The following is a 13,702-nucleotide window of genomic DNA, read 5'->3' on the forward strand; positions in this document are numbered from 1 at the left end:
TTTAAAAATTGGCGGCACTTGCTGTCTAGTAATTAGGAAACTCAAACAGGTTAAAAAAAAAACCCTTCTGAGTGCTTCGTAGTAGTTCCACTCGCACTGATAACGTCGTTGCTCTTGGCATTTAATTGTAATGGCGTGAGCACTTGAGCGAACTTCGGCTTCTTTATTTCTTTAAGCTTACAAAAAAAAAAAAAAACTGAAGAAAAGCGTCCGTGGACATAAGCAGGAGTACAGGCATCATTGATGAACAAAAGAGGTATGCTCGCTTTTTTTCTGTCCATCTTAGTGCCTTGCAGCACTACATGGCAGATTTTCCGATATGAGAATTGGGAAACCGACGTTGGACGATTGGGTCACTGTGAGCGCTAGGAGCATTTGAGAGAAAGCTGTCTTGGCCTCCAGATTGAAAGCACTATGCGTGCTGTTGCAGCGTCAGGGCAATAGTAGTAAACGCTACATTTTTGGCCTAACTGCAAACTGCTCACGCTTATGCGTCTTGTTGTTTTGCACTACTGGAAGTACGGTGATTATGGAGTGTTATTCGCAGTTTTTGCCGCATTGATGCCATTGCACACCGTCGCTGTTTGGAACCCTGCCACCTTAATCCCATTCATTTGTTCCAACAAGCGTTCCTCGGGGTATTTTGTGTCGAGTCTGAAGTACTGAGTCTGAAGCCGAGTCTGCCACCACTGCATGTTCCTTTACTCCTGCAACACAGACATTTTTGCAGTTGTGTCTTACATACGAGAGGAGGATGCGTACAGGTGAGTGGAGGCTCTTTCGTTGTTTTTTTTTTTTTCAAATAGCACATGTCTACAGCGCGACGAATCTTTATTGTCCCGTTCGTCGCACTGTAGTCATGGGCTTTCGTCACCAACTTGCCCAACAACTTACCTTGTCCAAATAGCCGCCGCCTGATTTCTTATAGACAGGCATCGGTAGCATGGCATAAAAGTTGGGTCGTTCCAATTCAGCGCTTTACTTAGTGCTCCGAAAAGGTGCTCAGTGACCTCTGGAGTTCAACCAGGGCTAAGCAGTGGGCGCGGCGCTCTGCGGAAAGCTAAAAAACGAGGCATTAGTTTATTAGTTACTGAACGCATTATACTCTTTAATTATCTTTTCCACTAGCAATCAGGCAGTTGTTCTCGCCTTCAATTTCAAGTTATCTACGCATCTACACTTGGTGCATGTCATTTTTCCAAACCGCGACATCCGCGACAGTTGTACAAATTGAAATTTGACTGTGTGCCACCGGCTTGCCGTGAGTTATTGCAAGACCACCAGAAGCGTGTGGAAGCCGAGCAGAGAGCTAGCCCTGAAAAGCTGCACCATACGACTCAAAACACTGCGGTATGCATTTTAAACCAGTGTGAAATGAGCTATAAAACGGTCCTGCCCCGCATGCTGCCGTTTACGACAGTAGCTGCAGTAAATGGCGCGGGAGGCAAGGCTTAGTTTAAAAGTTACAGTGTGCAAATGAGCAGAGAGTTCGCTTACTCACCTGCTATTCTCCGTTGTGCTAAACCGTTATGCGATCGTACAATAGAGCTCTGAAGCTCACAGCAACCGAAACCAGCAAAGCAGAATGCAACTGTCTAAGGAGCGTCGAGAGAGCCCTCATTTATTTCAGTCACACCAGACAAAACAAAGAGCCAGGCAGCGTTCCGTGTTGTGCAAGGAAGGTATAAAATCGCCAAGTTAAATTTTAGAACGCGGAGCCCTATATGACGCTCAGCAGGCAGAAGTGAACACAGAACAACACACGTAGAGTAAGTACGCACAATAAGTACGCTGGTCGTTGAATAACTGCTCATTGCTGAGAGTAAATGAAAAGAAACAAGCTTCGTGTGTGTTTGTATTAAATGGGGCTTGGTGGAGGCAGGTTACAGCAGTGCACTACTTAGCACGCAGTCTCATTACTTTTTAAAATAACTTTATCTCGTGGAGGCTCATAAAACTTTCATTTCAATGGTTGTAATTTTTTTTTTTTGCTAAGAAATGCTTCCATTGATTGCTCGTTGGCATGCGCTTCGATAGGACATAGAGTATACTTTCCTCCGTGGGCGAGCACAGGGGTATGTAATAGGAGCTGATGGCCAATGAATGATCCTGACATACCAACGTGCCCATCCGCCTAGTCTCCAAATAAAGCAGTCGGGCCAAAGGCTGCAGAGCGAGGCCTGAAGGTCGCTGTTTCAGCGAAAGGCTAGACGCTCTAGGAATTGAGTGGCCAGGCCACCACGCGCGCGGTGTTAAAAATGACCGCGTTCAAAGCCGTCGCATTGACGGCCGGGCAGCACCGCGGGACAGTTGCGCTTCCGCACTGAAGAAGCCTCGTGCTGTCCGCAAACGTTTCATCATTGCCCCGCGATCACTTCCCAGTGGTATGACATTTACATGCAGACAATTATCCCGAAGGTATGTGCGGTGCGGTCGTGGGAGCCCATAAAAATTCCACAGCGCAACTTCGTGCGATTGCGAAAAGGCTGCCACTTGAATGCTTCGCTCACGGAAGACAACTTTCCCGAAATCAGAGCGGCTGTGAGGAGAAGCACAAGCTACTGAGCACTGGTTGTACCTGTCTGCAACTATGATGCGGCTCTTGATATATGAGGCACTTTACGTCCCAGCAATGCATCATTCACATTGATCTAGGAACAAACAGCTTTAGCGCCGGTAAGCGGAGTAAGCCGACAGATGTCAACAGCCTCAGTTGTATTTCACGTCCTTACGTACAAGATTTCGGGCCGCCCAAATCAGTAATCCTTGCCGACTAGCTCAAGTCAAACCCGCTGCGACCCACAAGGACCGCGTGCTCTCAACTCACAGGGAACGTTTCAAACGCTTACGCAGCTTTTCTACACTTTGCAGGTTGTCCCTCTTCTCGGAGGAGTCTGTGCCGCTGTTTGGACCGTCGCTCCCGTGTCCTCCGGTGTTCCACAACCACCAGGAGTTCAGAGAATTTGTACTGGTTAAGCGTAAGTCCAATATTTTTTTTTTCCCACCGAGAACCCTGGTAGATACGTGGCTGCAATCTTCCTCCCCCTGACCTCAGCCCGATGGCAACGCTCGCTTGTTGCATCCTGTGAAGAGAGGCGTTCGGAACGAATGCTTTACTGAACATCTGAAAAAAGATTTAACTGCGCGAAAGGGTTAGGACAAGGAAGACACATTCACGACACTTAGAAGAAATGAACCAACTAGCCCGGCAAATCCTATTGCATCCTTTTACTGAACATCGTTTGCGGCGAACTTCACAGTGACTGCACCCGTTCTTTTTAAACATATATGCTTCGCGTAATTCGCGCGGACGCGATTGCTAGCTTATTGCACATGCTGTCATCATAATTTGTCAATTCTGTGCCTCTGACTACCGATCACCGCGTCACGTTTCGGTGTTTTGTTCTAGTTTCATTCGTTGTAGTTGAGGAATTTTGATAATTTGTTTGTTTATATTCGCGCTTTAGCTTCGAGTGTGCATATTTAAATGCGTGTTATGCACACTGCCTTCTGGACTTTCGGTGAGATTGCTCCCGGGAAACGTATACCAAAAGTGTTTTTTTTTTTCTCCTTGAACAAAAAGAGTCCGTGCCCTCAGGCACGGACTCGTCGCCGGCGTAGCGGCTGAATTGTGCTTCCGATTTTAAGGCGGTGCCTCTGAATTATTCATGAGGGTTTAGAAACTTTCGTGTCGCACCAATATTGTGGCAGATCGCGCTTTTCTTTCGCATGGCGAAACTTATTTGCAACATGCGCGATGTCACGGACAGAAATTGTAGCTCTGACCTATTGTTGTCCGAATGTTTATGACATCTTTTCCTCGGCACCGTACGCCTATGCGCGCGATAAATGGCGGGCCGTTTTGCATACAGAGCGTAGACGGAAACGAAATAACGCTTCTTTTTTTTTTTTACATTTGACTTCGGCGCTACTGCACTTTGTCAAGCGCTGTAAGTGTGTAGGCGTACAGGACCACGTGTAGGCGTAGCTACTTTTGGACCTTAATTTTCAGAGTTGTGATTAGAATTTTGAAAGCATGCGTTGCTGTTGAATACATTTGTGCGCAAGCACTTCTTGAATTCATGAACTTCATCGCCGCCACGTCATTACCCGATTTTGTCCTACCGTTCTGGGATATTTACGGAGTATATCGTGCGTTGGAAGCGTTTAAGATTGCTAATCGTGCAGAACTATTTTATATGGCATCATTTCGGCATTACTTGTGCTTGAAAGGTTTTTGACGTCTTAGATAAGTAGAGCCGGGAAGGTGTGGCCATTTTATGGCAAGAAAATATCATTTAGTGCGGCCTTGCTCGTGGTTCACGCAGTTTCTCTCTCGACATGAATTGTTGAGAATAAAGCCGCCGAACGGGTACCAGATGATGGCCGAGCAAATTTTCGTGCATCTCATTCATTTGAATACTAAGCCGCCGCGGTGGCTCATTGGTTATGGCGCTCGGCTGCTGACCCGAACGGCTCGGGTTCCATCCAGGTCGCGGCGGTCAAATTTCGAGGGATGCGAAATTCTAGAGGCCCGTGTACGGTGCAATGTCAGTGCACGTTAACAAACCCCAGGTGGTCGAAATTTCCGGAGCCCTCCACTACGGCGTCCCTCACAGCCTGAGTGGCTTTGGAACGTTAAACCCCAATAAACCGATCATTTAAATACAGGGTGCACTTCTGACTGGACGCAACGCAGCATTAATATATCTGTGCGTGTATCAACGCGGGATCATCTCATATAACTAAAGTACGTAAGTGTTGCGAGGAGCATCTTCACGCGCGATCATAAAGCGCCTTTTTGAAATTGATCTGCGACAGAGCAGGACGCTGGAGCAGCAGCGAAAGCTGCTTGGTGAAAAAAAGTAGCTTGGGATCAGCCCCTGTATACCTTCGCCAAAACGATAAAACAAGAGCTTTCGCTGTCTTCAGCAAATTGTGGCTCGTTAGAACGGGTCGCCTGTTTCATGCGTGTGTTGAAACTCTGCAGCGTTAAAAGCAAACGCACGTGACGTATACAGCGCGGCTCGTGGAGGTATCTAACAGTATAGAAATCTCGCCTTCTCTTCTTGCCGACGCTGCAGTTTTCTTTTTGTCTCTCTTTTATGTCGGGGGTTCGTTTCGACAGCTTCCAAGGTTCCCGTGCTCCGCGGTTGAAACTCACTGTTTGCGCGGGAGCCAAGAGATGCGCGCGTGCAGCCGCGCCGATCGCGACGAGGCGGCATTTGCCGCGGCCGATGTTTTCCCTATCCGCGTGCGGGATCCTTCCGGTGCGGCCATGCGCGCTCCCGCAAGGCAGTCCGCAGTTGAAACCCGCTCTCCTGCGCTCGCGTGAACAGCGCTTGCCCGGCCGATGCCACCGGCGCCTGTCCTCTCCCTCGGAGCCCGAGTTCAAACAGGGGCGCTGAATGTCACCTGCATTTTTGAAGAGCAGCACCGGCGCTTCCTCCACAGCCGCTGGTGAGCGCAAACAACAGTCGCCGCGGGCGCTCTTCCGCTACACTCGCGGCCGATGTGCGCGGCGGAGTCACCTGCTGCGGCCGGTCGCAGAGGCGCGCGCAGCAGACGCTTCTCTTGTCTGCTCCGGAAATTTCCGGAAAAACACGGTCGAGTGCAACCTGTGGCACTGGGTGCATACTTACCGCTCACTCTCGTTTTGTAACATGATGCAACACGAATGAAGACAGGAGGTGTGTTTCGATCGGCGCACGCTGCCCTGCGCTTCGCTCAGCGATAGGATGCACCGAGCTATGGTCCGCTCGCGTCGGTACCGACCGCCTATGGATACATTAATAATAAAGCAGCTTGCCTCCGTAAGGATACCGATGACCCCGCTTGCCGCATCCGTGTGGTGTTCGCTGAACGAGGCTGGCTCAAGCCTCAACGTACTATCGGGGACAAAAATGGTATACTCCACGCGGCGGGAGCTGGAGCAATGGAAAACTGCGTTGCAGCGCCATCTACAGGCGGCATCTGGGACCGAGACAGCCAATGCGTGACCTTTATTATCAGCAGGCATGCCGCTTGGCTTGTTTCAATGTTTCGTGCTTTAGCTCGCCCCGCAGTTTTCCGTTGCTCCGGCTCCGGCCGCGTGGAGTATACCACTTTTGTCCCCGATAGTACATGCGTGCGCCGGCTCCCCATGCGGGCAGCGGGCCGTGGGCAGGATGAGCATATACGTCACGTTCGGCAGTGGGCGGAGGGTAGCCAGCCGAGTCGTAGAAGGGGCTCTGTTCGATTGAAGTGCAGATCCTAATGACGTCAGTTCTGTTGATTCCTCCCGAAGGGGCCACGCATACCGTCAGCCCAAGAACTCGACGTTAGTATGCAGGTCCTGACGCTGCATTAGTAGCAGATTAGCCGAAGGCTTTTAGGTGCCCATTAGTACGGCAAGCACGTAGTTCGGTATTCTAAAATATCGCTCGACCGATCGGGCGTGAAATTTCGTTAGGCTAGTACTTGTGTCTTAGAAACACACCGAATAAATGAATTGTGAAATACGCAGCTTTGGTATTAAGCGCTGCCGTGCAAGAACGGAAAAGTCGTGATTAATTTAGCGCATTATTTGTAATACTCTGCCGTGGCTTTGCTGCGCCTCTGTTTCTTGCTGCGCAGCTGCCAGCAAGAAGCTATGCATGGCAACTGAAAGACCTAAGCCAACACGCCAGCCTTGCGATCGCCCTAGGCTAGAGCAAAAGAATACGTGAACCACGCCTTAACCCTTCCTCGGGAACCGAAGTTTTTAGCATACACGTTGTCTCTCTGAGCCGCTGTCTGAGCCGCCAACGCAAACAAACACTCCGAGTGTCAGCACCATACACGTTACACATGGCTTCCTCTTTTTCACTTTTTTTTTTGCGTCTGTTTCGCTTTACACATCTTTCCGCATTTCGCACTGCGGACTCTCTTAACGGCTTCCGCCGTCAGAATTTTAAGGCATTCAGCGCGTTGGCGAGGATATTAAAGTGTTCTCAAGCTCAAAGGCAGCGCTCGGGCTGTAGCGTGTTTTTCCGCCTTTTCCTCCTTCGGTTCCATGTGGTGCAGGGCACTGTACAAGTCGCGGAGAAAGCAAGCGACAGGGGCAATGATGAGGGCGGGGAGGAGGGGGGTCGCGAGCAGCAGCCTGCTGCTACGCGTACGTGATGGAAATACGGGGCCACACGATCCGAGTCTCTCCGGACCCTAGCGAGCAGTGTTTGAGGTGTCTACACGAGGCAACCCGCGCGACGGCGGTGGCTGCCTGTGACGACGTGACCGGGAGCCGCCTCGCCCCGCGCCCACTGTTTACTACGCGCGTCGCCAGTGCCGACACGCGCCCGGCGAGCGACCACCCTGTTCACTGAGGCGGCGCGCTTTCCGCCCGCTGCGGGTTTCTCTTCGTGCCCCCCCCACACACACACACTTTACGACCTCTCACTTTCTCTCTTGCCTTCGTATCTCAGTTGTCGCCGTTGCGTTTCGAAGATATGACAAATTGTGAAGAGCTGCGACCCGTTACGCATTTCGCTAGCCCGTGGGACGTGAACTGCTCCTGCGTTTTGCGGGGTTTCCCTTTTGGTTTTGTTGTGGCGTTATGACACTTTTCTTTTCCTCCTCGTCCACTAAGCTTTGTACTAGAAGTAAAACGCCAGCTGTACTTCATTCGAGGAATGTGCGCTAGGTTGTTGACAAATGCGTGCGGGGTTGTAGAAACATTTAAAGAAAAAGCGAATTTTAGAGACGGCGTCTCTGCGGCTGGCGCGGAGAAACGAGAATCACGTCTGTGGCGCGGGTGCCGCGAAGAATTTTTAACGGATTCGCTTCCCGCAAATCGACTTGACAGTCCTCGCTCGCACTGCGACGAGGACAAACTTTCTCGCTTCGTTCAATGCCGCGATGTACCGCGGAATCTGGGAAAGCCGCATGTGTCTGCGAGGGTAGAGTTTGTCACATCGATGAATGCACGCCCCAGCGGCCAATAATTTTACACAGATGAAAAGCGCTGGATAGCGTATATAAAAAAAAAAAAAAACAAGCAGAAAGGTGCCGGGGCAAGCATTCTCGTCTTCTGCATTTTCTTCGGCACGAATGATGACCTTTTAAGGGAAAAGCGAGTTGCTAAATTTTTTAGCTCTGTTTACCGGCTCGTTGCAGCTTCTTTAGTGCCGCTCATTGCGCTGTGGCAGTATTTATTGAGCTGTGCTGGTTGATTATTTGCCGGCGCCTTTTGCGTGATGGATCGCGCTCCTGTCTGACATTGGCAAAATAGAAAAGTATGCAAACATTCTAAATCAGGTAAACTGCATACTGAAGAGGAAAAAGTTCGTGGTCGACTGCATCTACACACACATAAAAAAAAACAGAAGGAAAGGGAATTCTCGCGTTTTCAAGGTTCACTGCAGGCATTATCGTGCTCAGAATTATTGCATTTGAACGTGTAGTTCGGGCTGCAGGGTGTGTCGAAATGATCTTTTTTTTTTGGATATGTTTAGGAAATAAGTTTTTTTCGTATCTGATGTGATTAATTAGCTTTGAATTACCATATGGTCAATGATGGAGTACTCGTTTAATGACTTAACAACGCACGCAATGCTGCATTTGTCCAAAGTACGCAAGGTTGAAAGTTTTCCCTCAGTACCTGCACTCGCGGCTTTCCCCCCTATGTACCAAGCTGCAAAGGAAACGCGGGAATTAGCGCGGATGACTTTTGGAAAAGTGCGCGCCGGCCTTAGGGAATTTACGCCTGAGTTTTGTTTATTGTGCAGAAGTGTGAGTACGCCTGTTGTTGCTCTCGCAGTGATCAACGGAGAGAAGGCGGCCTTCAACACGCCAATCTTCGCACAGAAGCGGGAGAGAACGTTGGACATGCTCATCAAGGACCTCTACAATGAGCACATGTCAGAGAGCAGGACGGTAAGCCGCCCATTCTTTTTTTTTCTTCTTTTTGTGCACTCCAAGAGCACGCCTATACAGATAGCGCGTCCTCCAGATTTTGACTACGTCATAGCCCACTGTTATGGCCAACGTTCACTGAGCACGTTCTCGCTGCGATCCGACGTTTCAGTATTGCACAAACACCTGCGAACCACTTCCCGTGTATTCAACCTCAAGTCAGAATTACTATGACAGTTAGGCTTCGAAACGTAGAGGCGGACAGAAGAAAACGGAGGAGAGGTTAAGAAACAGGCTGGCAGCTGCCGCTAGATGGGCCACAACGCCTCTCTGCTCTATATAAGGGAAGGGAGGGAAAGAATTCTAAAACGAAAAGGAGGTAAATATAAAGAGAGGGAAAAAAGAAAAAGAAAACGTAGACCCACTGCGTACTTACTCATCGCGACGGCAGTCACAGCACAGAAATCGCAGCAAAACAAGGCCCAAGCTGCATGAGACGGCGAAAGCAGCGCGAACTTTCCTAGGAAAGCACAGAACTGAAAAAATAATAGAGCGCTTCATTTTTCTCTCTTCCTCTGCGCTGCCCTCACATTATTAGAAAGACAAGCAAGCCGAGATATCGACGCTCGTCGACCTAACTTGAGGCCGAAATTAGAGGGCTCAAAAATTGGCTCTTGAACCTGCCGCTCAGGCTCACATACGTTAGTTCGTTATGCTCTGCCTTACCATTAGTCGCGCAGTACTGCAGGAGCTGCGCAGAGCTCCCGTCAGCCAATCGCAGTCCGGGTGCACACTGCTGCTCGTACTTGAGCACTTGAGAACAGGTTCGTGGTTTTCTGACGCGTCGATCAGTGACGACAATCAGTGGCGAGGCTGCAGCACTGCTTGGTTTATGGAGGCACAGTTCAACCGCCAACTAGCTCGTGTACCCAAGCTCTGAGTCCATCCTTTCGGCGCCAAGTGGTCAACAGCACCGCAAAGCGTTATCAATCGCATTTACGAGGTTATGGTTCAAGCCGTGAAAAGCACGGCGAATTGGCAGCGTGTTTGAACACCCACCGATGAGGTTCTATGAGAAGCGATCTTTATCGAAACTAGGGTTAGTCGCGGGCGACTCTTCGAACCAAACTTATCTGTTCGCCGCTTTAATGTGGATGTTCAGGCTACTCTTTTAGACAGTTATGATGAAACGAATGATGTCCTTCGACTCTGATCGACTCTAATCGTCCGCCTGACTGAGCGCTTAGGCCGTGACGGGTAGCAAGGCCGTGACCGGTAGCAAGGCCGTGACGTTGCTTGAGCCAGTTATGAAAGGAGCAATTCAGCACAGGAATAGATTCACTATATTACCGTCAGCTCGTATTTAATGTACTCACGAATAAACTTGTTCATTTTAAGGTAATCATCAATGATTGTATGCTTTCAGTTGTCGATTCTAACTCTAGAATCAATAAGACATGCTTAGAACACTCCCAGTCTTACCACTGCTGGTTATTGAGCGCGACCGATGTGAATATTAGATGCGGCAGATTAGCGGGAAAGTAGCTAAAATTGGCTAGAAAAGTTAAACCACCCTCTTATAGCGACAAGCAAGGTGTTCAGCTGTGTACATACGCCATTACGCGTTTAATCAGTGGTATTGAAGGTTCAAGGCTTAAACTTAATACAACAGACGCAGACAGCAGGAAGAGCTGTCGGTGCCTTGTGTCCCTACTCCACCTGTGGTCAAGCAAGTCTGACAAACAGCGGTGTCATTTAGGCGCAGCGAATAAGGGCACAGTAATGAGAAACGCTGTAATCGCAAAGTCAGTCTTGTACAGCAGTGCTAGCTGCCCGAAACAATCCAGGATAAACGTATCGGGGTGGCAGTTCCAAACATTGTTGGCGAAGTTCCAACTTGAGCAAGAGGAGTGGGAAGTCTCTGCCCACTGACCAACGTTTCGACAAGACTTGTCTTAATTCGGACCTCTTCTCGGAATGGCGACGAGTGGACTGGGGCTCCACCTTTCACTTCCTTTATTCAGTGTTGTGCTCAACGAACCGTCTCCATCTCTCATCTCTTCTGTGGGTGAAGTTTACACACGTTTGCACCATACATTTGTTATGTCACCAGGGTAAGAAAAATTTTGCGCACCATAATCTACGCTTTAGGCGCCAAACTACCCGCCTCTCAAGATTCCTAGCGCCTCGAAAGTCGAGACAACTCTGCCAGGTCTTATGTCCGTAAAATAATAATTCGAGGAAGTCGATCTTACACGAATCACTGCAAGCAGGCTATCCCACAGAGAGGGAATACAAACGGTGAAGTGGCGGTGCTAAGCGCTCGAAGAAGATTTCCATCTGGTGCTCCCGCTCTAGTTAAAGAGAAGGGGAAAGGCTTAGTGCGCAATCGGTCCCTGCTTTTGGTTCGCTCCGAGCACAAGCGTAACTGCTATACAGACGAATTCGTAAGCATGTGTGAGGAGCCTGCTTGTGGAACTTCTTAAAGGGCTATATAAACATATAGGTTTATTTAGGGTTAATTCAAATGCAGTTACTTGTTTTGAACCTAGTTCAATCTTTAACCATGCGCCGTGATGAGCTCCACAAGTTATTACTATATTTGTGAGTAGCCATTTATAGAAAACGAAAGCAGTGCTGATGCTTTCCCAAGAAAATTACGAGGAACTTTAGCGGCTAAAGTGGTGAAAGGCGAAAGCCTGAGTGCTGCATTCTGCTACCCGATTGTTCACTTCCCATTTTGTTGGTGCATTAATTAACTGCTCATTAATGACGCTTAAGCTTCGCCTTTAGGAGTGGAACGCGACAGCGTGTTGCAGCGCTGCTATAAACGTTGGCGCTGCCAGGGAGTCCACGGAACGCCACCATCCGTTCGGCACGATGCGTTGCCCTTTGAACGCAACGCTTTTTGAGGAAAGGAAATGGCGCTGTAATTCTCTGTCATCTCGGTGGACACCTGAGCCGCACTGTACAGGAAGGGAGGAAGTGTGAGTGAAAGAAGAAAGAGGGGCCGTAGTGAAGAAAATGAAAATTGTATTTGAGGAAAGGAAATTACGCAGTAACTGTCTCACATATCTCAGTAGACACTAGACGAAAATTGTATTTGAGGAAAGGAAGTTGCGCAGTAACTGTCTCATATATTTCGGTGGACACCCGTCAAAATTCGCGCATGGTGACGTCACGACAATTTGGACCAATCAGAAACGCGGACGAATACGACTTGCTCGTCGGTAAATTGGTTTTTGAGGAAAGGAAATGTGTCTCGCATATCTCGGTGGACACCTAAACCTCGCCGTAACGGGAAGGGAGGAAGATGGGAGTGAACGAAGATACCGTTTTCACTAGACGCACCTTTGTTCATTCCAAACTATCGAGTTGGCATGGCGGAGTGGTAGCGTGCTCGACTCGCACTGCGGAGACCGGGGTTCGATTCCCAAGCTCGGCCAATTTCTTACTCAGTTTTATTTATTTATCTGGTCTGACTAGAAAGGTTAATTGGACTAATTGGTTAAGTAAGCAATTAACTAAACTCAGTCAAAGTTACTTGGAGCATCACTATACGATCCCTTTAATTGGTTGCATGGTTAGTAGCCGAAGTACAATTGGCCCCGTTTGAAATTCGCGCACTGTGTCGTCACGACCGTTTCGACCAACTGAAAAGCGTGACATTTTCTGTCGACAGCTCCTGCTTACAACGATGAGGCATTAAAGGCTTCCGCCTTAAAAGTGCACTGTGTATCCATTATTTCACCTCCTAATACAACTCCGACTTTTCTCACTTGACTTGAAGCATTTTGTAAATTCTCAGTAAATTGGAGAAATCCGTTAATATGAAAGCAGTGGTTGCGTTCAGCACACTGCGCTTCAGTGCATGATGCACTCACTGAAACTGCATGTTCAGCGTTAGGCTTGCTTGAACGTCATCTTTGGCCCCTCGAAAAAAACTCGCGAAGAAGGTAGCCTTACGGCATTCAAAAACATTCCGCGTCAAAAGAAAGATAGCCAACGCAATAATAGATTGTATTTTATTTCTCTACTGTAACGGCAGAGTCGCAAATTAACATGAAAAAACAAAGAATACCGGCTGGAGGATCCTCTTTTGCTGCCTACCAAGCAGTATTTTGCAGTTGTCCACGGCGTTTGCTTTAAACCAGCCGGCAGCTCTTTCACATGTGGCTGCAAAATCAAGGACTGGATTATAAGAGGCAGCATAGCGCAGGGACTTCGCTTTAGTTACACTGTGCGCTTCATTGCTAGCAGTTCCTCTTAGGAACTCTGACCACGTTTTCAGGTTTTACAGTCTTGCATGTAGAAATGAATTGGGGCAGGTTTGTAGATCACCGCGTACTGTTAAACTAGTCTATACTATCTTAAATATCACGGCGTCCTCTCTTTTTTGACAGAACATGCTGAACAGGCGTGCATTCAGCGATGTGCTACCAGAGACGCCCAGAGGTTCGCGTCGCAAGGAAGAGGCCAGACAAGTGGAATTCGTGCGGATCGGACAGGTGAGCAGCTTTCCCGTGCATAGTGAGACATTCATCCACGCACATTATTGGTCAATCTCTGGTAGAGTTCGCAACCGCGGGCGTCGAGTTCTTCAAGGCCTGCTATTTGACCTCAGTGAAAAGTAGTCCAACTCATACACGCGAAAGTTGAGCCCGTGTTCGGGCGTGTACAGCCAGAGAACCGCATACACAAACACTCAAAAGCGCTAACGTTCTGGGTTATCTCGGCTGCAAGAATGCGCTCAATATGCGCCGACCTTCTCTCCTTGGGTTAGTTTGTTGCGCCGCTCTTGATTGAAACATTTTATCGAGTTGCCCAAACT

The 13,702-nt window shown here is 48.8% G+C and overlaps 1 protein-coding gene across 8 annotated transcripts in view; it reads left to right on the forward strand.

Moving 5' to 3' along the window:
- The window catches only part of LOC149353062 (GTPase-activating Rap/Ran-GAP domain-like protein 3), an 829,394-nt gene that overhangs the window by 793,847 nt on the left and 21,845 nt on the right, over nucleotides 1-13,702 (forward strand). For all 8 annotated transcript variants that reach the window (XM_089582257.1, XM_089582254.1, XM_089582252.1 and 5 more), the window contains 4 exons: nucleotides 719-764; nucleotides 2,872-2,978; nucleotides 8,777-8,892; nucleotides 13,275-13,379. In XM_089582257.1, coding sequence (XP_089438383.1) covers nucleotides 719-764; nucleotides 2,872-2,978; nucleotides 8,777-8,892; nucleotides 13,275-13,379 — 374 coding nt within the window. The remainder of the gene's footprint in view (nucleotides 1-718; nucleotides 765-2,871; nucleotides 2,979-8,776; nucleotides 8,893-13,274; nucleotides 13,380-13,702) is intronic.

This window comes from Amblyomma mixtum, chromosome 3 (genome assembly GCF_055824585.1).
Source record: "Amblyomma mixtum isolate Tamu chromosome 3, ASM5582458v1, whole genome shotgun sequence".
In the NCBI taxonomy this organism is placed as follows: domain Eukaryota; kingdom Metazoa; phylum Arthropoda; class Arachnida; order Ixodida; family Ixodidae; genus Amblyomma; species Amblyomma mixtum.